At 43.0% G+C, this 21,327-nt stretch overlaps 1 protein-coding gene across 1 annotated transcript in view; it reads right to left on the reverse strand.

The window, feature by feature from the left end:
• Nucleotides 1-21,327, reverse strand: part of POLR3A (RNA polymerase III subunit A) — a 54,555-nt gene that overhangs the window by 13,099 nt on the left and 20,129 nt on the right. Inside the window, exons 12-21 of the mRNA XM_037056373.1 lie at nt 18,695-18,764; nt 17,941-18,068; nt 17,628-17,766; nt 16,134-16,298; nt 12,952-13,124; nt 11,483-11,594; nt 8,142-8,260; nt 6,390-6,527; nt 4,430-4,600; nt 3,117-3,230 (exon numbers count right to left, since the gene is read on the reverse strand). Coding sequence (XP_036912268.1) covers nt 3,117-3,230; nt 4,430-4,600; nt 6,390-6,527; nt 8,142-8,260; nt 11,483-11,594; nt 12,952-13,124; nt 16,134-16,298; nt 17,628-17,766; nt 17,941-18,068; nt 18,695-18,764 — 1,329 coding nt within the window. The remainder of the gene's footprint in view (nt 1-3,116; nt 3,231-4,429; nt 4,601-6,389; nt 6,528-8,141; nt 8,261-11,482; nt 11,595-12,951; nt 13,125-16,133; nt 16,299-17,627; nt 17,767-17,940; nt 18,069-18,694; nt 18,765-21,327) is intronic.

Below are 21,327 nucleotides of genomic sequence, written 5' to 3' on the forward strand. Positions count from 1 at the left end.
ATATAATAGAAAACAGTATTTGATGCTTTGTTTGAGCCAGGCTTTTCTCAATGACGGTAAGGTGGCCGGGAGGGGAGAGGTGGCAGAGAGGTTGAACTTTGCTACTGTCTTTGCTCCCTTGATTAAAAGCTTAGCAGAGCTCTCAGTGGTGTAGCTCAGTGGATTGAGTGCTAGCCTGAGAACCAGAGGGTTACTGGTTCGATTCCCGGTCAGGGAATATGCCTGGGCTTTAGGCCTGGATCCTGGTGGGGGTGTGGGAGAGTCAACCACCCACTGATGTCTCTCTCTCTCTCTCTTTCTCCCTCCCTTCCCCTCTTCTCTCTCTATAAAAATAAAGTAAATAAAAATCTTAAAAAAAAAAGAGCTCAGCAGAAGAAACTGAACCAGAAGTCCACTTTCATAAAAATAAACTCTGTAGGGTACCTATAGAGAGCTTAACATTTAGTAATCCAGTTCTATCCTAACACTGCAAAAATAAATCTCTTTAGCTTCCTACCGACTGTCTGGCAATAATTCCTATGACTACCTTTTCTAAAAGTAAACTAGTCCATGGCTCATGGGCCCTTCTCAGGCAGCGACTGCACAGCTCAATGAGTCCTCCCTGTGAGGGGGCATGACATTAGTCCCAGCACTCAGAGCAGAGACCTCTGAGGGGCTGAAGACAGTCATATGCTTGACCAAGGTGACAGGCCTCTTCATGAGGTCAGATGCTTTCTCCAAAGTCTGCTCTTGGGACAGGGGTTTCAGCAATGTTGCCTTTGCCCACTGGGAATTTCAGTCTGTATCCTGTGAGCCCAGGTGGCCAAGGGGCTACCTGTGGAGTCCATCACACCTTGGTTACCCCTTGTTCACCAACACGGCCTTTTCATGCCACACTGCCTTCTTCTCATTGAGAAAGTGTGCAGATACATTCAGCCACTGTTGTACATACAAAGGACTTTTATTAGTTTGCAAGAACTTGAAAATTCTCAAGGGACTCTTTTTAAAGAGAAACTCTCTAGGCTTACTTACTAATTACAAGTCTGAGACTGCATTTTCAGATACAGTCCATTACTGAAAACCAGAGAAGGAAATTAGAGCTGGAGAGGGCGGTTGGAGCCATCTCCTCTGGAGAGACTCTGCCTAAAGTGGGACTATGCAAAGGCAGGAATACCCTCTGCTGCTTCATTTTTTTCTGTAGGTTGCTCAGTGTAAAGAGACTCTTTCATATTGCTCACTTCCTCCGCCCAGCCTGCTTGTCTAGGTGTGGGTCGTATCCTTCTGGGCAAGTTTCTGAAAGCCCTCTTGGCTCAGACGCTGCCATTTGATCGCTGGGTGTTAAAGGCTGCCCCACCTGTTGGTGCAGGGAAACCGGAATGAGAGCCTATGGCCGAGCAGACCCAGGGGATTTTCATCTGTCAGGAGCTCTGCACACACAGGAGTAGAGAGGACACACCGAAAACCGTCCCCCAGCTCAGGTGCTAGACATGCGATCTTTCAGCTGCCACCCCCAGGGATCTGCTTCCAGTGGCTTTGCTGAAAGAAATGACTTTCCTTACACAGAAGTTAGATATTGTGGAGGTTAAAAAACAAAAAAGCTTATTTTGCAGAAATGGAAACTGAAATAAACTCCTAAGAATTCAGCTGCATCAACCCATGCATATACTACAGAGAACTAACAACATGGCAAATGGCAGGCAATTAATCACACGATTAACCAGCAGTTAAATCCCCACACTCACGCCGCAGCAGTCTGTGAGCACAGGCATAACCTCCGGCAGGGCCAGGGCTCAACGCCTCTTAGGAGCTGCCTCTGCTCTGGCACAAAGTGGAGCCAGAGAACATTTCAAAGGCTCAGTCACATCAGTCTGGCTAGTGGATTTTGAACCCTCTTGGCAAAACTGAATTCATCAGATTCAGGTTGTGAGCTTGTTGAAGGGCAAGGGCATGTCTGGTTATCTTTGGGTCCCGAGGATCTGCACAGTGTGACATAGTGACGGCTGAACGAGCGCTCGCTGACTAAATAAACATTGCAGGTCAGAAGCCACCCGTTAAACCCAGTCCACAGTGATGCACAGGGAAGCCGTATTTGCCAGCACTGGGACGGAACCCTGTTGTCTCTGGTGTGCCGGTAAACAGCTGGGGCGCTGCCAGAGCTCACTGCTTCACACTCTGCGGTCAGCATGCTAGGTGCGTTACCTCGTTGTATTTCTCATAGCCTGTCTCAGTTAGGGTCTTCAAGGGTTCACAGAGAAATAAATAAGTAAATGTAATGATGCAGAAAACAAAGTCACAATTCTAATTTCTTAAAAAAACCTATTGAAAAAATTAAAGGCGCATAGCCTAACCACACTCTTGATTTTAAACATATTAAAATCTGTAAGATTCTCTTTTTCACTTTTCACACCTCAGCATATGAAAGGAAGTGAAGAGCTTCCTTAACCAAAAGCATTCTTAAACTTTCAATTTGTGGTTTTTATTTTTGATATACTGAAAGGGATTCATTCCAGCTGATTTGTTTGCTGCATCTGAACCACCAATCAGTACACAAAGGAAGCCACGCTGATTTCTGTATCCTTTTGCTTTTGGTCATAACCACGACTGTAAATAGGAAGGGGCTGCTTGCGCAGATCAGAGGCATTAAAAAACAAAACCAAAGAAAACCTTAAGGGGACATCAAGGTAACAAGTCCCCAGAAGGAAAAGGAAGGTGGGCTCCACAGATTTCTGATCCACACCACAGTCGGAGAAAGAACAATTAAAAACGAAAGGTACTGAAACGACACCACTAATACAAATTATTGGGATTCAGAATGATGTAGGGAAAAAAAGCTGGTCCCCAGGATTAGAAAGTGACTGTAGGGTATTGATAATATGGGTAGGGGTAAACAACAAATAGTTCTTAAGCTAAAGCCTTTTTCTTCTAATACAAAAACACTTGTATAAGAGCCATAAACTAAGGAAGACATAAGGTAAATTCTTCATGTTGGCTGGCTGGATTTTGCTGAGGCCATTCTTGAATTTTCTGACAAAGAAACTCTCTTACATAAACCCCCCAGCTGAAAAATTCACCTGCTGGCCCTCGGCAAACAGTGTTGGGACAGCCAAGTCGGGCATGGTCAGCGTGGGGAAGCGTACCTGCAGGAAGCTGTCCCGACAGCAGAGGAACTCACTCTTCTTCATGACAGACTCAGCGGTCAGGATCAGTTCGTTTCTACTGAGAGCAGGCTCGCTGGGACACGGGAAGACTGCCTCAAGTATTAAAAGGAAACGGTGTGACGTGTGAGGGCAACGGACAAGGGACTGATATTAAATGCAAGAATTTACAAGAGACAGAACAATCTTACTCAGAGAGATCTTTTAGCAACCTGTGATGTTCTTCCCCATTCTAAACAAATTTCAGACTCTACCTTTCATATGAAGGTGAAAACAGGGCAAACTGATATTCTACCTCACACGAAGACTTCTGGGCTAGTAAGCGGATACTGTTCCATTCACCCCAACCCAGATTTGCATTAAAAATACAAACTGTTGCCCTGGCTGGTGTGGCTCAGGGAACTGAGTGCCGGCCTGTGAAACAAAAGGTCGCCAGTTTGAGTCCCAGTCAGGGCACATGCCTGGGTTGTGGGCTGGGTCCCTACGTTAGGATGCGCCAGAGGCAACCAATTGATCTGTCTCTCACACACTGATACTTCTCTCCCTCTCTTCCCGCCCCCCTCTAAAAGTAAATACATAAATAAAACAAAAAAAAAATACAAATTATTAGGGGGAAGAGGGTATCGGGGATTTAATGGTAATGGGAAAAAAGTACAATAAAGATTAAATTAAAAGATACAAATTATTGTTTAAAAAAAACATATTTTAAGAGTGAAAATATTTCTCCACTCCCAAGCTCAGGGAATTTCCCCAGAGTTTTACGGGCTACATACCATCCTAAAGCCCAGGCAGACCATCAGATATCTGAGCTCTCCTACGCGGATGGCTTGTCTCTACTATGAACAACACTGGGAAAATACTCTCGGCACATTTAGGTAATTTCTGTAGGGCAGATTCCTGTAAGTGGAACTATGGGGTCAAAATGCACCCACATTCAAATTCAGATCAGTATCGTCAAGCTACCTTCCAAAATGGTGGTTCTCAATTATACCCCCAGTTAAAATATGTGAAATGTGCCTGCTTTCAACACCCGTAACTTTATAATACTGGCCACAATTGTACAGAAACCAAAGGTTTCTCCTCCTTTTGGCATCTGGGTACTAAATTTTGAAACTGAGAAAATATCTTTTTTTTTTTATGTTTGGGAAAATCATGCAGAATAACACAAAAAGAAAAATACTAAGCCAGTAGTTGGACATGACTGAACATTAACTGTGTGATTTTTCCAAAGGGTACCTCCATTCTAAAGAAATGTCCTCAAAAACACTCTAACCCGATATAATACTAAATCTTACTTTGATGTTGTCCAGAACCCTTTTAAACTCCAAGGGTTCATCTTTTCCTTCCATGGCTGCAGGATCTAAGCCATCTCCTCCGTAAATGAACTGTATAATATCCCCCGTAGAGCTTCGCACAGTCAAATCGTACTGCGAACAAAGATCTTCCAGGGACTTCACAAGCCTTCTCTAAAGGGAAAGAAACAGAGGGGAAACGCTCACCTGCTTTGGGAAGATTAGTCACATGTACAGTGGATGAGATCTGCAACTCTAAGTTTCAAGGTTACTGGCCCATTAATCAGATAAGCACATTTTATAAGGAATTCCTTAAAGATTCCCCTGACCCCAAGAACAATGCCAAGAGTGCCTCACTAGCCGGTCCAGTGGGATTCAGAATATGCCTCAAGCTCCAGCACTTCGGTGTGTTTTAGAACACACGCAATCTAAACCCCATGCACCCCAGATGGCATACGCAAACACTGTTTTCCTAGCCCGCTTTGCCTTCCCTCTCTTTTCCCTCCGGTATAAATTAATGCAATGGCTTTGTATTTCTAAACACAACTTAACCTAGGACCCCTGCGGACTTCCATACGAATTACAGAGGATCAGGTGCAGACCCTCTTCTGGGACAGACGTGAAAGAAGAGAGAACAGGGAAGGCATTGTACTTGAACCAGCAGGCAGCAGCCATTTCTCAAATCTGCTTAGGGAAAACCTCCCACCGGCAGAACACACTCCAGCCAGCAATGTGACAGTGGCCCAGTGAATTAAAGAGAAAGCAAGCTTCTTCCAGGCAACTTCAAAACAAAAATCCCTCATGCCAAAACTAATTTGTTCTAGGTTAATACACTGCTCTGGGAAAGTCATACTCTACTCTAAAAGATAAGACAAAAGAATAAAGTAAAAAGACATTCTGGCAACAGTGGTAAAGGCATTTCAGTCCGTTGGGTTTTTGACAAAAGCAGCAGGCTCCAAAGCTGAAGGGAAATTTCCCATCAGGAGATGGTTAAAAGGGACGTATCAGTAAGGACACAGGAGGTACAAAAGCAGTTACAGAAAGAGGTGTCTACTGCCCTGAGTCCGTGTTCACCCTCACCAACCTTGTTTGTTCTGGTCGATCACATCTCTGGATTATCAATCCTGGTTTCCCAGTTTGCAAAGGGCCATGTTTCTCAAACTGGGATCCACAGTGAGGAGAGGAGACAAAAAGCTACAGCAAGTTCATGGCCCAGCAACCAGAAGTATTAACTTGACCCACTGTTGTAAGTAGATAAAAACACTGACACCCCCCCCCACCACCACCATACTATGGATTATGCAGAGCAGAACTAAAAATTAGACTGAAAAGAAGTCCTATGCTTGTGGCTTGACGAAGAACAAAGTAGGAACGTGTTTCCACTCCTCTGTCATTAGGGTACCTTTGTGGCAGCCTGAGCAGCACAGTCACAGGAAACCCTCTAGTTTAACCTTATCTGCCTGAGCCTATTATCCCAGCACTGTACACACTGTGGACAGCCTTCTCTCACGCGGGCGGGCAACAGAATAGGTTTTCGGAGTCAACCAGAATGACACTAATAATGAGTTACACAAATAGGTCAAAGTGAGAAGCAGAGTCCTCTCAGTGAACAAGAGGTATGTGCTGTTACGCTCATTAATGTGCACTAGGAAATGGAGGCTCCGTGAGGTTCAGTGGTGTGTCCCAGGATGCACCTCCAGTCCCCGCGCTCCTCTCACGGAGCCCTGGTCTGTGTGGTTCTGGCCTGGTCTTGATCATTCAAAGAACATAAGATCTGGAACATTAATACTACCCTTTTTTCGATGCTTATTTCTAGGGCACCTATGTTTCTTAATTTTTCCTTTTAAATATCAAGACAGGATCATTTTAGCTCATGCACAAAATATGTAAACACTCAGCAGTCAAAATCCACAGAGAGACCTGTGCTACTCTGCTGCTAATGGGCTACATTCCTTTGAATTACCTGCATGTATCCTGTTTCAGCTGTCTTTACGGCTGTGTCAACTAGACCTTCCCGGCCAGCCATTGTGTGGAAGAAAAACTCGGTTGGTGTCAAACCGGAATAAAAGCTATTAGCCACAAAGCCTTTGGCAGCTGGAAGCTAAAGGAAGGTGGAAAAAAGAAAAATTAAACAATAACAACAAAAAGTTCACCATTCCAAAACCCATTCAAATCAGAAAATGCCACACCTTCAAGCTATAAACACCTGGCCGATGTACTTTCACAAAGTGACAGGCATTACTTAACCTCTCCTAGAGGACAAATAATTTGGCACAACCCAGCCTTACCAAAGACAAGGAGGTTGAGACCCAGCCAGAGTTGGTGCTGGTGCCAGTGGCAGGAAAGTGGCTTGGGCGAGGGAACCCAAAGCCCGGGTTGCCACTGACAGAGCAGGCAGGCGGTCAAGGCCTCCAGAGGGCGCTGCCTAACTGCAGCAGCAGCCTGTTCCCAGGGAACTAATGACTCCCCCACAGACAGCCTTCCTGTGGGCCAGGCCTGCCCACCTCCCAAACTCAACCTCGTGTTGCTAATGTTTATGGAGTGTCACAGTGGGGTGCTGAAAGTGCCCTAAAATTAGACTATGATGGTGATCACACAACTATGTGAATATATAAGTCACTGAATGGGTGCCCTTCGAATGGGTGACTATGACATATGAAACGTATTTTAATAACATAAAAATACATACATATATAAAACACTATCTAAAATGGCCAAACAGCCTTTGACTGGATAGGTCTTTGTTCCTTAGAGGACAATCTAGATGACCAGACCAATTTCCTGCTTCCTTATTTTGTTTAAGGGGCAGCTGCTGTACTCTCAGACATTTCTAGGCAAGCAGAGACTTCCTGGAGTCTAATCTACAATCTAGAACTGGTCCAGGGACTAAGCTTAGTTTGGATGCCCCTGGCCTTTCCTCTGAGTCAGGCTGCCTTACAACTATGAGCCTGACAAGCAGGGGCAGGCGCCATTCCAGTGATCACTTATCTGCCTGACCTCTAGTGAATTCTGATCTCGGGCAGAGGATCTGAACTGCTCCTGGGGCTATCTGATACAGACTGTCCATATATCTGGGAGGGGATGGATGTTTGTGCCTTAACAGGAACAACAGCTGACTCCAAAGCCAGAATTTACTGACTGACCAAATCTACTTTAAGTTCCTTAACTACAGATTTAATACTTGTCTGCCCCTGAATCCCAGAACAACCTTGGCACAGGGTTGTCTCCTTCTGCTTACACTAACGCCCAAACTACAAAGGTTAATAGAATTCAGAAGTCATTTTCAAGCTGAGTTTGAAAATTCCAGAGAAAACCTGAAATTTCCTGGTTGGTTGAGTGAGGTTTACATGGTTACTATTTTAAAATCCTTTTACTTTTATATAAGGGCCCCCAAAACAAGCATACTGACTGAACATATATATGTATAAGGTAAGTACTGATTTGATCACTCAAGTTGGATGGGAAACTGAAATCTTCCTCCTCAGAAAGAAAATATACAAGGGGGCACTATCCAAGTTTTCTAGCTCTGAATATAACAAGGCTCCTTGTCCACCACTCAGTTTGGACTGAAAAGGGAATAACAACCCTAAGCAGCACCCACCCTTATCCAACACCTCCTGGAGTTGCTTGGTGCGTAGCCACAGAGCTTCAGTCACTGTCTTCTATGCTGCTGATGGTTGTCCTTCAAAGTTCTGCCTGATCCACTACCACTTACCTTTGAGTGTTTTTCAAAGTGAGGCAAGGACCTGTTTTCAAAGCCATCTGGCACTCGGGAGCCACTGATGGCTTGCTGTCCCACACAGGCAATCATCTGTGATATGTTAATGAAGGAACCTGGGGAAGAAGATCAGGAATGTAACATTCATTTACTGAAATAACATTAACTGAAGTGCAAGCAGATCTGTGGGATAAAACAGGGCCATAACACAGCACAGGCCCTTCTCCTCAATAAGTTCATAATCTAGATTGAGCTATCAGTAATGCAGGAAAGGAAGAGCAAGCCAGCACTTAAGGGCTGGAGAAAAGACTTCCAGGTGCATCTTCAAGAAGCAACCAGGCCCTGGCTGGTGTAGCTCAGTGGATTGAGCACAGGCCTGCGAACCAGACGTTCGCGGTTCAATTCCCAGTCAGGGCACATGCCTGGGTTGCAGGCCAGTTCCCGGCAGGGGCGAGTTTCCCAGCAGGGGATGCATGAGAAGCAACCATACATCGATGTTTCCCTTCCTCTCCCCTTCCCCTCTAAAGATAAATAAATAAAATATATTTTAAAAAAAAGAAGCAATCAAGCTTGACTTTTGGAGGACATTATGAATGAGACAAAAAAAGGGTTGGGGGGGAGGGTGGCTTCCAAAGTGTGTGGAAGTGTGGGAAGCAAAGACATAGGAATGGGAACGTGTAGGTAAGTACCAGGAGCAAAAGTAGAATATTAGGGTGAGAGGCAGCAAAGGTCAGAGACTGAACTTCATCTATAAAGCATGCACAGAAATAAAAGAAGCATGGAGGATTTGGACTTGAGCACAGTCTCACGAAACCTAATGCTTTAAGGTAAATATGAAATTAAAGCATTTTGCTCCATTGCTAAATATTGTATATTATTTTTAAAACTCCCTAGCTTTTCGAAAAAGTTGTTTTACATCTGCAGTGGTGTGGTAGAAACAATAAATGTGTCATTACAAATCTAAAAAAGCTGATTTAAAGTTGCTCAAAATATCTTGAAACTCAGAAACCCACACACATTACCAACAAGCTCCTCTAGAAGAGTTAAACTCCCCAAAATGCACATAATTCTTTTTGTATATACAGCTGACTCCTGAACAACGTAAGGGTGAAGGGCACTGGCTGCCTGCACAGAAATTCACAAATAACTTAAGTCTGCCCCCCAGATACATGGATCCCCAACTGTAGACTGAAACCACAGTTCATTTAAAAAAACTGACTTCTGGCCAAGATGGAGGCAGAGGCAGACACACTGTGCCTCCTCGCACAACCAAAATAAGGACAACAACAATTTAGAAACAAAAATAACCAGTACCGACAGAAAATCTAACTGTATGGAAGTCTGAGAACCAAGGAGTTAAGCAGACACATTCACCCAGGTGGGTGGGTGGGTGGGGAGTGGGGCAGCCCGTTGGAGAGGGGTCTTGGCAAAGTGGTGGCTGGTGGACCCAGTGGGGCGGCAGATTGTGGAGGGGGCACAGCGCACAAGGCGGCCAGCAGACCGGTGGTCCCATACTCAAGTGCAGATAAACCAGGTGAAACTGGGGAATGAGACAGACCACTCAACCCAGGGTCCCAGCATGGAAGAAATACAGCCTCAAACCACCAACTGAAAACACCTGTGGGGGTTGAGGTGCCGGGAGAAACTCCCAGACTCACATGAGAGTTTGCTGGAGAGACCCAGAGGGTCCTACAATGTACACAAACCCACCTACCTGGGAATCAGCACCAGAAAGGCCCAATTTGCTTGTGGGAAGCCAGGGAAGTGACTGAAATCAGGCAGAAAGCAGAGCAAGCACCACTGTTCCCTCTTGGACCCCTCCCCCACATACACTGTCAACTGAGTTGCTCGGCCCCTCATATGTAACGGGCAGGTCAAGACAAAAAAATGGCCCAAACGAAAAAACAGATCAAAACTCCAGCACAAATACAACTAAGTGATGAAGAGATAGACAGCCTATCAGATGTACAGTTCAAAACACTGGTGATCAGGATGCTCACAGAATTGTCTGAATTTGGTCACAAATTAGACGAAAAAATGAAGGCTACGCTAAGTGAAATAAAGGAAAATGTACAGGGAACCAAATGTGATGGGAAAGAAACTGGGACTCAAATCAACAGTGTGGACCAGAAGGAAGAAAGAAACATCCAATCAGAAAAGAATGAAGAAATAAGAATTCAAAAAAACGAGGAGAGACTTAGGGACCGCCAAGATATCTTTAAACGTTCCAACATCTGAATTATAGGGGTACCAGAAGGGGAAGAGGAAGAGCAACAAGTGGAAAACTTACTTAAACAAATAATAAAGGAAAACTTCCCCAATCTGGCAAAGAAAATAGACTTCCAGGAAGTCCAAGAAACTCAAGAGAGTCCCAAAGAAGTTGGACCCAAGGAGGAACACACCAAGGCACATCATAATTATATTACCCAAGATTAAAATAAAGGAGAGAATCCTAGAAGTAGCAAGAGATAAGGGGACAGTTACCTACAAAGGAGTTCCCATCAGACTGTCAGCTGATTTTTCAAAAGAGACCTTACAGGCAAGAAAGGGCTGGAAAGAAGTATTCCAAGTCATGAAAGGCAAGGATCTACATCCAAGATTGCTCTATCCAGCGAAGCTTTCATTTAGAGTGGAAGGGCAGATAAAGTGCTTCTCAGATTAGGTCAAGTTCAAGGAGTTCATCATCACCAAGCCCTTATTTTATGAAATATTAAAGGGACTTGTCTAAGAAAAAGATAAAAAACATGGACAGTAAAATGACAGCAAACTCACAATTATTAACAACCACACCCAAAACAAAGACAAAAGCAAACTAAGCGATCAAGTAGAACAGGAACAGAACCACAGAAATGGAGATCACATGGAGGGTTAGCAACAGGGGAGTGGGAAGAGGAGAAGGGGGGGAGAAGGTACAGAGAATACGTAGCATAGATGGTAGGTAGAAAATAGACAGGGGGAGGGTAAGAATAGTATCAGAAACGTAGAAGCCAAATAACTTACATGTATGACCCATGGACATGAACTAAAGGAGGGGGGGATGTGGGTGGGAGAGGCTGTGCAGGGTGGAGAGGAGTGAAGGGGGAAAATGAGACAACTGTAATAGCATGATCAATAAAAAATATATATAAATTAAAAAATAAAAATTAAAAAACTACTGTGTAAGTGAACCCATGCAGTTCAAACCTATGTTGGTCAAGGTTATCTGCAAATCGTTTAAAATGATACACTTTTGTAAACACAAGGTCCATTTGAAGTTACAATTCTTCCATTTCCCAGAACAACACCAGCCAGCCCACACGGAGAACACAATGATGGCAGCAGTCAGAAAGCACACGCACCTTTGGAGCCACACAGAGCCATGGTCAGGGGGCTGTTGCTCTTGTCCAGCTCCCGGAGGCAGGCGCTGCCGGCATGATCACGGATCACTGACAGCTCCTTCAGGATCAGAGCCTGGTGGGAGAAAGGGAGATGTGTGGTGGGGCCACCTCACCGGCTCTGCTGACCGCCAATGTACAATCCAACATTTATGGAAATTTGAACAAATTTAAGAAAGATGTCAGATTTCCAAAAGATAAAGGTTTCAGAGCCTCAGAAGATCAGGACGCCCTACATATACAGACAAGGTTCCAAAATCAGTGTGTAAGGTAAAAATGATTAGTAACAAAACCTTGAACAATCCTTTAGTCGCAATAAAGTGGAATGTACATGGCTTTGTGTACAGGAATCTTACTTACACAATAAATATGTGCATCTATATTACTGTGTATACACACACGCCTAAATAAATGTATAAAGTATAAGACAACACTTGTACTATTTATAAAATGTCTATTTTTTTCTTGCCAAGAACACAACTGAATTCCCACAAGTTTACCATGTGATGAGGTGACTCTACAGGAATATTCTAGTCCATGAGCTCATCTAGATTGTTTTTCCTCAACTCACAACTTAGGAGTCATGGTTCCATTAAAAAGGACTGCTGCTGAGCCTCAGGTAATTTTCTAGGTGAGAAACATCCATTTCTTTCCCCCTCTCTTTTTAACACTTATATGAGATTAAGGCTGAGCTAATTAAGGGTGAGTACCTTACACAACTTTTTTAGTATATGTGCTGCTGAAGTGAGCACCTTATACAACTTTTAAAAAAATTCTATTTATCAGAAAATTTCTTACTGCTTAACCAGCCTTTGTTCCATACTTAGGCGAGTTCAAGCCCTGAGCCGAAGCTACAGGGGGGCAGAAGGGAGCTGGGCAAACCCGGTGCAGTCAGACTGCTGACTCTGGCTGCATCAGAGAAAAGGTAGGGCTCTCCAGGGATGGTGGCAATTCTGACTCTGGCATGTGCTGGTCCTGTTGGCAGCTGACCTAGTTTCACATGTGAGGGAGTGGGACAGCAGTCTGCTGTATGACTCTCCACATGAACTTTCCATCTTCTGTATCCGAGTATCTTCCAAAGACCACCCACTTAAACAGCTGCAGTGCTAGCCTCCAGTCAAAGGGTGCCGGAAATAGAAAGGGCAGAAGCACTAAGCACCAGCTCCAGCAGGGGCCTAAGCATGATGTTGGAACAAGAACAGCCCCATGTGGCCAAATGAACAGATAGGGCTGTTTTCACCTAGAATGTGGAGAAAGGGTGTAAGGAGCCTGATTGAAGGCTTTCTCCTCATTAAACCAATGAGAACATGCACAAGCAGTATCAGGCCAAGATGAGGCTGAAGCACCTTTACTTCCCACTCCCCTCTGCTACCTTCTCTTCATCCTATGAGCATGAAGTGGTTGAACTAACCAACCCGAAGAGCCAGACTCACCTCCAGGGTCTCCTCAGCAGTACAGCCAGGTTGCTGCTGCAGCTTGCCTGTGTTTAGGGCTTCAATGTATTCATCACATTTTTTGTAGCCAGCATTCAGCAACTCATACTTGGCCTTTAGCAACCCTTGGCCAGGTGTGACGTCACCAATCCCAATTGAGAATCCACGGTTTGCTGTAGAATAGTGGGCAAGTAAAACAGGAAGAGAGAGTCATGGATGTAAGTCAACCTACTATGTAGAGATCAGTTTATAACTTCAGAGAACCTGTCATAATTTAATTAAATTAAAACTTAGCCCCAACCCAGTAGCTCAGTTAGTGTCATCTCAATGCACCAAGGTTACTGGTTCGATCTCCTGTCTGGGCACACATAAGAATCAACAAATGATTACATGGATGGGTGGAACAACAAATTGATGTTTCTCTCTCTTTCAAAACAAAAAACAAAAAAACAAACAACCAACGTGTATCAGTCTCTAGGGAGTGCCCCTCCCTAGAGAGGCAAAAACATGACTGAGATGCACTAACTCCTCTCAGAGACCTTACGACTTGGTGGGGCGCATGGTGATGTCCTAACTATAATATAAAGCAGGCTTCCACTAAACACAAGAGAGCAACCTGAGAAGGCCAGCTATGGAAAGTGAATCATTTGACTTCTGGTTCTAAGACAGCAGCATAAGGGCCGAGATTCTTCCTCACACTCCCAAATCCTGGTTTCTCTTTCCAGAAATCATTCCAAAACATAGAGAAAAGAAACAAATGTAAACTCCACCTTGACAGAAGCACACACCATCAATAATCTGAACCCTAATATATGTAAAAGTGAGCAGATGAGAGGTGGGGAATAACACACCTAAAAGTGGCTACAGAACTGAGGGCCAATGGAAAGGCTCAGAAACTAGATCACCAGGTTCTGCAGATGCTAGAGATAGTGTATGTGCTGGAAAAAAGAGAAACCCAGCGTAAAGTCTGCATAAAATACAGGCTCCTGGGCCTCACCCCTGTGGGAGATGAGAGCTTAGTTCACCAAAGATGAAAGGAGAGACTCTGGATCGGGGGTAGTAAGTGCAGACAGGTGGGGATGACTGAAAACCAGGTACTGAGGTAAAGTCTTCATATTCCATGGCTGTAAGAGTTCTTAGCCCCCTTGCCTGTCCCGTTCCCAGAATCCCGGCAGCCAGGTCTCTATCCTTGGGAAAGAGGTTGAGATGGAAAGATATCTCTGGAGAAAACATTACTAATAGGGATATTAGGTAGGTCCTCACTCAAAAGCTTGTTTCCAGCTCAATTAAGAAACCCAGAGGCCACTGCACAATCAGCTCCATTTCCAATCAATGTTTTAGTGCCTCACTCATAAAATATGAATGACAGCCAGGCAATCAGATTATTTGAAGAAAGTTTTTACCATGAAAGACAGAAGACAACAAACACAAAGAAAAAAGAAACCAAAAGACTATTCAGAAAGCAAATAAAACTGAGTAGTATTCTCTCAGAGTGACAGAGACAATATATCTGAGGAGCAAGAACAGGAAGTCTTAAAAAAAAGGAAAAGGAAGAAATTAACTACCTGTGGAGGAGAATAGGAGGTGGAAATTAAATACATAACAGTCAAAAAAAAAAAAAAAAGGACAAGGAAACCCTGGCTGGCATAGCTCAGTGGATTGAGTGCTGGCCTGCGAACCACACAATCGCGGTTTGATTCCCAGTCAGGGCACATGCCTGGGTTGCAGGCCAGTTCCCACCAGGGGACTCACAAGAAGCAACCATACATTGATACTTCTCTCGTTCCCTTCCCCTCTAAAGATAAATAAATAAAATCTTAAAAAAAAAAAAAAAGGACAAGGAAAAGAAGAGTCAATATAGGAGCTTTATTTGGCAATTAACAGAAATTCGAAAAAGAAAGAACAAAGGAAATAGAGGAAAAATTTATTAGAAAATACAAGAAAATTTCCAAAAGTGAAGGACACAGTTACAGATCAAGAGAGTTTACCAAGTGCTTAGCACAATGAATGATAAATCACCCATGCCAAAGTTGTACCACTGTGAACTTTTTCTTTTAAAGATTTTATTTATTTATCTTTAGAGGGGAAGGAGAGAGGGAGAGAAACATCAATGTATGGTTGCCTTTTGTGCATCCCCTGCTGGGAGCTGGCCTGCAGGGAACTGGACTACAACCCAGGCATGTGCCCTGACTGGGAATCGAACTGCGATCCTCTGGTTCGCAGGCCTATGCTCAATCCACTGAGCTACACCAGCCAGGGCTCACTGTGAACTTTCATAATGCCAAAAAAAAAAAAAAAAAAAGGATTCTTAAAGCCTCCAGAATAAAAAGAAAATTCAAATACAAAACTTGGAAATAAGAATGGAAGTACACTTTAATAATAACCCCTGGGGTAAAAAAAAAAGCCCTGGCTGGCATAGCTCAGTGGATTGAGCGCGGGCCTGCGAACCACACGATTGTGGTTCGATTCCGTCAGGGCACGTGCCTGGGTTGCTGGCCAGTTCCCAGTGGGGGATGCACGAAAAGCAACCATACATTGATATTTCTCTCCCTCTCCCCTTCCCTTCCCCTCTAAAGATAAATGAATAAAATCTTTAAAAAATAATAATAACCCCCAGGGAAAAAATAACCCTGAAAGCTAGAATAGGGCAATAAATTCAGAAATCTGAGGGAAAATAATTTCCAATTGAAATTTCTATATCTAGCCAAATAATCAAGTGTAAGAGTAGACTAAAGATGTTTTTCAGCAGCAAAAATTGCTTGATTTGTGATATGCTCAAAACATGAGAAAACAAAGGAAACTGAATAGTGCAGAATACAGGAAAACATTTGAGTATCTGGTAGGGCTGAAGGGCTGAATCCTGGAAGGCCCAGAGGGCTACCGTGAGTGGAACCTTGGAAGCAGCCCATGAAAGGTCCTTCATGTAATAAAACCCCGTCTGGTAGGCAACAGGGAGCCACTATAGATTCTGAGAGGAGACTGAAAAGCAAATTCAAATCTGCAGGTAAATCAGTCAGCATACCACTATTAATTTCATTAAGAAAAGCATAATGTTTAGGTTGGAATAAGTACCCTTCTCTCTGTGCATGTGTGTAGGATGGAAAGAGGGGGACGAAACAACAGCAGAAATCCCTAAAAGCACAATAAATGCAGCAGTAAGACGAGGATGCCGAGATACTCACAGAGGTAGACAGGCGCCAGCCTGGCAAGCCGTGACATGGCATCGGCAGCTTCATTCTGGCCCCAGTCTCGCAGCAGAATGTAGAAAATATTGTTCTTAGACCCTGATCCCAGTGTTCCTTTGTCCATGCTCCCAGTCATCAACTCACTGTTCTGGACAGTAACGTCTGGGAGGATAAGAATGATTATGTATTTAAACAAACAAACAATATGCGTTGCCTCATTCCAAAAGGAATTTGAGGTAGGTGAGAAAGTTTATTCCCAAATTGAAAGTTAAACAGATATTCCCCTTAAATTCTTCTTTGGTTGCGGGGAGGGGGCAGATCTAGCGACTTTTAAAAAGCATGAAAGGCTTAGTTATTTAGTTACCTTACAGTTCTAACTCTGAATATACTATTTGACTCTTTCTCTTCACCTGTGAACTGTGAACAACAGTATCAAGTACTCGCCATCTTTATGTCATGGGGATATTTGGGGCATCAGTGAAATCATGTACGGCAAAGTGCTTTGTAACCACAGTGGAAAAGCAGTGTGTTATTCACCTAAGATACTGAAAACTACTAGTGGCACCATCATGAAGAGCCTATTCAACAGAAAAATGAAATGGTTTTCTAGAAAGAAACAAAACACAACTTGAAACAGTAAGCCAAAATATTTAACTATCCAGGGAGCATATATTCAAAGGAAAGGCTACAAACTTGAGAAAAATCAATGCTCTTCAAAGGTTTCATCTTCATTATAAGAGAGTAGAAACCTTGGCCTTCGGGTAGACTCTAGAGTTTAGTCCTTCATACAGTCCTACAGATCCTGTTACGAGGCCTTGCTAACCAAGCCCGTTCTTGTTAGCAGTCTGGGGTGGACTAAGGAGCTCACACCAGAGAGTCAACGCTGGCTCAGTGGCACTGGTCTCATTCCAAGAAAAACCTGCCTCATTCTGTGGAACATAATGTGGGCTGAATTAGCCTACATGAATCCGTTGGCCTGCACTTCCATACTCACTGTTACACCCGACCTTCACGTGGTCAGAACATTCACTGACCAGGTAAAAAGTCTTTTCTGTTATACCTTTTAGTCAATGAACGCATTTTTTGCACATAAAATAATAAATTGTATGCTTTAAGTAATGAGATCCATGTTGATGGGGAAAAAAACACCCAAAACACAGCCAAGGCAGAATAAAAGAAACTGCATTAAATGACAGAAACTAAACAATGTCACCCCAAAAATTTAATTAAAAAACACAAAATGAAAAAGACAGAACTTAGTCACTTAAGACACAACACACGTGAAGAACATTCTAATCACTAGATCATGGGTCTGCAGGATCTCTACCCTCTAGAGAAATGGAAAATCACATCGGAGAGGAGAAACACCAGCTACATTTCCCTGAAGAACAAACCTCCTACCTAAGCTAAGGCCTTAGAGAAATGGTGAACTTAAGTTATTGGTTACTTGCTTTTCTGACCTCCTGCCCCTCTCCCGTTGCTTTAACTCACAGGAATCATTGACACAGAGATCTTCTCCTTTGCCACAGTACTGCTTGCCCTTGGTTCGAAGGTTGGCCCTCACTGGACTGTCATCACTAGGTCTGAGGATGACACTGAAGATCTGCTTTCCCGTCCACAGAGTGACAGGCTGAAAGAGGAAAGGAAGGCAGAGCATCAATTGGCCAAAGCCTGGTCTCAACCCCCTTTCACACAAATGAGGCAGTACTACAGCAATCCCATGCAAACCCAGCACTGCATGGGTACGTCCATATGGGCAGATGGGGGTGGATGAATGGACACACACACAGTTTCCCCCACAAACCTTTAATATTGTAGGAGGTGGGAGGCGAACTTTAATTTTCTCATCCTTGCCAACCAATATTGAAGCAATGATTTGGCAAGCCTTGGCTCGGTCAAAGAAAGTGTCCTTAAGAGTGAGGAGATAGGCACCTAAAAATGTTAAGAAACACACACACAAAAGGAACGAAACTATGAGAAAATCACATTTCAATTTTATTTCATTTTATTTATTTAGAGAAAGAGAGGGGAAGGGAAGGAGAAAGAGAGGGAGAGAAACATCAATGTGTGGTTGCCTCTTGCTTGCCCCCTACTGGGGACCGGCCTGCAACCCAGGCACGTGCCCTGACTGGGAATCTAACCCTTTGGTTTGCAGGCTGGCACTCAACCCACTGAGCCATACCAGCCAAGGCACATTTCAATTTTAAAATAAGTATGTAAGATTACTAAAGAAGTGCCAATACATACAGCTGCTTATTGGCTCTCTCCTCCAACTAGAACTAAGCTCCACAAGTAAAAGAACTTTGAGTTACTAACTGCTGTATCCCCAGAGCTTAAAAAAAGGTCCAATCTATGGTGGAAGCTTAATAAATGCTTGTTGATTCCATGAATAATCAACCAATACAAAACATCTCAAGTAGGTTCACTGTTAAACTTAGTAAACAAGCAATAAAATTAAACACAGGCAATAAAATAGCCTTTCAAGTTTTCACATAAAAGCATTGTGAATGAGAATCAGTGTTCTACAGTCTCCTTTCAAGTGAACTTCACAAACCCACCTGTTAGAAAATCCTGAATAGCAGCAATTAATGGTTCTCCATTCCTTGGAGTTACAAGATTTGCTTTAGTCTAAAAGAAAAACAAATACAGTAAGTTAGCCAATCTTGGAGGCATAATGTAGTCCAAAGATCTGCACTCCAAGGCTGAGAAATGGAAGCCAAAGGCCTTAATTCCAGCTTTGAGACTCATTTCCATTTCTGTTATCTGTCAAGGGGAGAGAAGAAATACCAGCCAGACAGAACTTGCAGGTTCCTACTAGCACTAAAATAAAGCAGAGAGGTTGTTTTGGATTCTTGTAAAGAGCACTACCATCTACCCAAGACTTTACTGTTATTAATAAATGCACTTCTCCAAAAAAATTTCACTTCCATGAGTGAACAGTACTGTTACCATGAAGTGAATCAATTCCACAATTCTGCACAATGATGGCAGAATGGTTAAATTACTCTTCAGACAGACATTACATTCCAATAACAAGTAATTCAACAACAGCATTTAACTAAAATTTAGTCAGTGCACATTGGGCAGAAGAGGATGCTAGCTGTTCAGCGCACAGGTAAATTTAAAGGAGGTTCTGTGTGTCAGAGTGCATCTGCTCAGCTCTTGACGTGGAGGTGCTCATGTACACTTGTGGGTACCCTGGGCCTCCTCACCCACAGCAAAAGGCCCTCCAGGTAGAGACCTGTTCCTGCCTTCACCCGAACCACTACTCAGAGCAGTGATCCTTTAGGTGGGCAGTTCACTTCTGGTTCAGAGTTTCTCTGGGGTGGGAACAAAGTGTGTGAGACTGAGATGTGCACATTTTGGAAAAGTTTCCTGGGCAATCTGGGCTACATTCAAGCCAGAGTCCACCCTGGTCCACTGAGACAGGACTGCTGAATTGGTGCAGTAGATAATTTTCTCACATGAAACTGAGGGGATTTGTCTAGATAGTAGTTATGGATTCTTCTAACCCAATATCCTTGAAGTCTGTGTTTTATTGTTTTCACTTTTAATCAATGAAATATGTCGCAATAACAAAATGTCTAACAAAATGGATCTCTGATAGCAAATTCAATGGCAAAGTCTAACTGGCTGTAGGCTCATAGCTGTTATCACTAGTAACATTCTAAACATTACTTTTTAATTTCAGAAATAACGTATATCCATTACAGAAAAAAAAACCACTAAAAACATAGACTATAAAAATACCAAAATCCTCAATGTGTCAAACTGCCAAGTAAAAAGAACTATTGTTTTAAGGTTTTGGTATATAACCCTTTCAACTTTTTGCTGTGAACATTTTTACAAACATATACGCATCTATCTACCAATCAACTATGTATACAACTATGTCACCATTTTTAAGAGCCACAAAGGGTTTCACTGTGTGGCTGTGACATAATTAATTTAATCAATTTCTTATAGGTGGAAGCTGCCTGTGTTCCATTATTTCAAGTAATTTTGCAACTCTGATTATTTCCTCTGGAGAGCTTGCTAGACACGAGAGCGGAAGTCAGGCAGAATGACTGTACTGATCTATTCACCCCTCGACTATAGGAATGCAGAACTCAGTCATGGTTACCCATCCACCACCAACCACCCACCCGTTAACCATCTTGTCCTCTCTATCATCTGCTGGTTCCCAACATGACACTCATCACCACTGCCACAGACAAGGATGCTCCAGAGAAAACAAGCTAATTCTTATTCCCCCAAGTGTGACTGTACCACAAGGCCTTTGCATCCACTGCTCCTCTCCTCTGCCTGAATTATTCTTTCACTGACAGTCCCACTGCTTATTCTCCTGCTCCTTTCAGAATTTGGCTCCTATGGTACTTTTCTAGTGGCCTCCCAGACTATCTCAATGTAAAACAGAACACCTTTCATTCTTTCTTCCTTATCTTGATTCTTTTCTTCCTAGCACTCATAGCCACCTGACATATATTTTACGTTTGTTCATTCTCCATCTCTCCCCACTCAAATAGGAATGAAAGCAAGAATCTGACTTTCTTATTCACAGCTGTGTTCCTATAATACGTGGCACACAGTGGTGGTCAATAAGCATCCACTAACTCATTTCAAAAGGCCAAAGAGATAAAGGAATAATTCAAAAGAAAATTGTAAATGCAAAGAAGGATAGCCCCTGAAGGATTTTCAAAAGAAAACAAGAAAAACACCTTAAACTTTTAAACTTTCAGCAACAGAGGGTAGATGAATCATGGTGTGTTAACTTGGTGAAACATTGTAAAGCTATTATAATCAATTATGAAGACTCTACAGCAAATTGTGTATTTATAATGTTAACAAGAAAAAAAAGGCTATTTAAACATGCAGAAGCCATCTAAATTCATGGATAAGGAACAAACTAATTAAAGAGGTAGAAATAAAGAGAGCTGGAATGTATAGAAACTTTACCTTATTTAAATAACTTCCATTATTATGCTAGAATGTTTGAATAAAAATCAATGTTGTTAACAGTTGAAGATCTCAGTCTATTTTAGCACATAACTTTCTTAGATTAAATTCTTCAAAGGATAATTTAAACATGTATAAACAATACAGGCTACATTAAATACTTCGTTTATCAGAAACGAGACGTCAACTCCTGCCATGAAGAGCCCTGGGAAGGGACATGAATAGCGCTCCCTTC

This window comes from Sturnira hondurensis, unplaced genomic scaffold, assembly GCF_014824575.4.
Source record: "Sturnira hondurensis isolate 20B ecotype Veracruz unplaced genomic scaffold, ASM1482457v3 Scaffold0008916, whole genome shotgun sequence".
NCBI lineage: Eukaryota > Metazoa > Chordata > Mammalia > Chiroptera > Phyllostomidae > Sturnira > Sturnira hondurensis.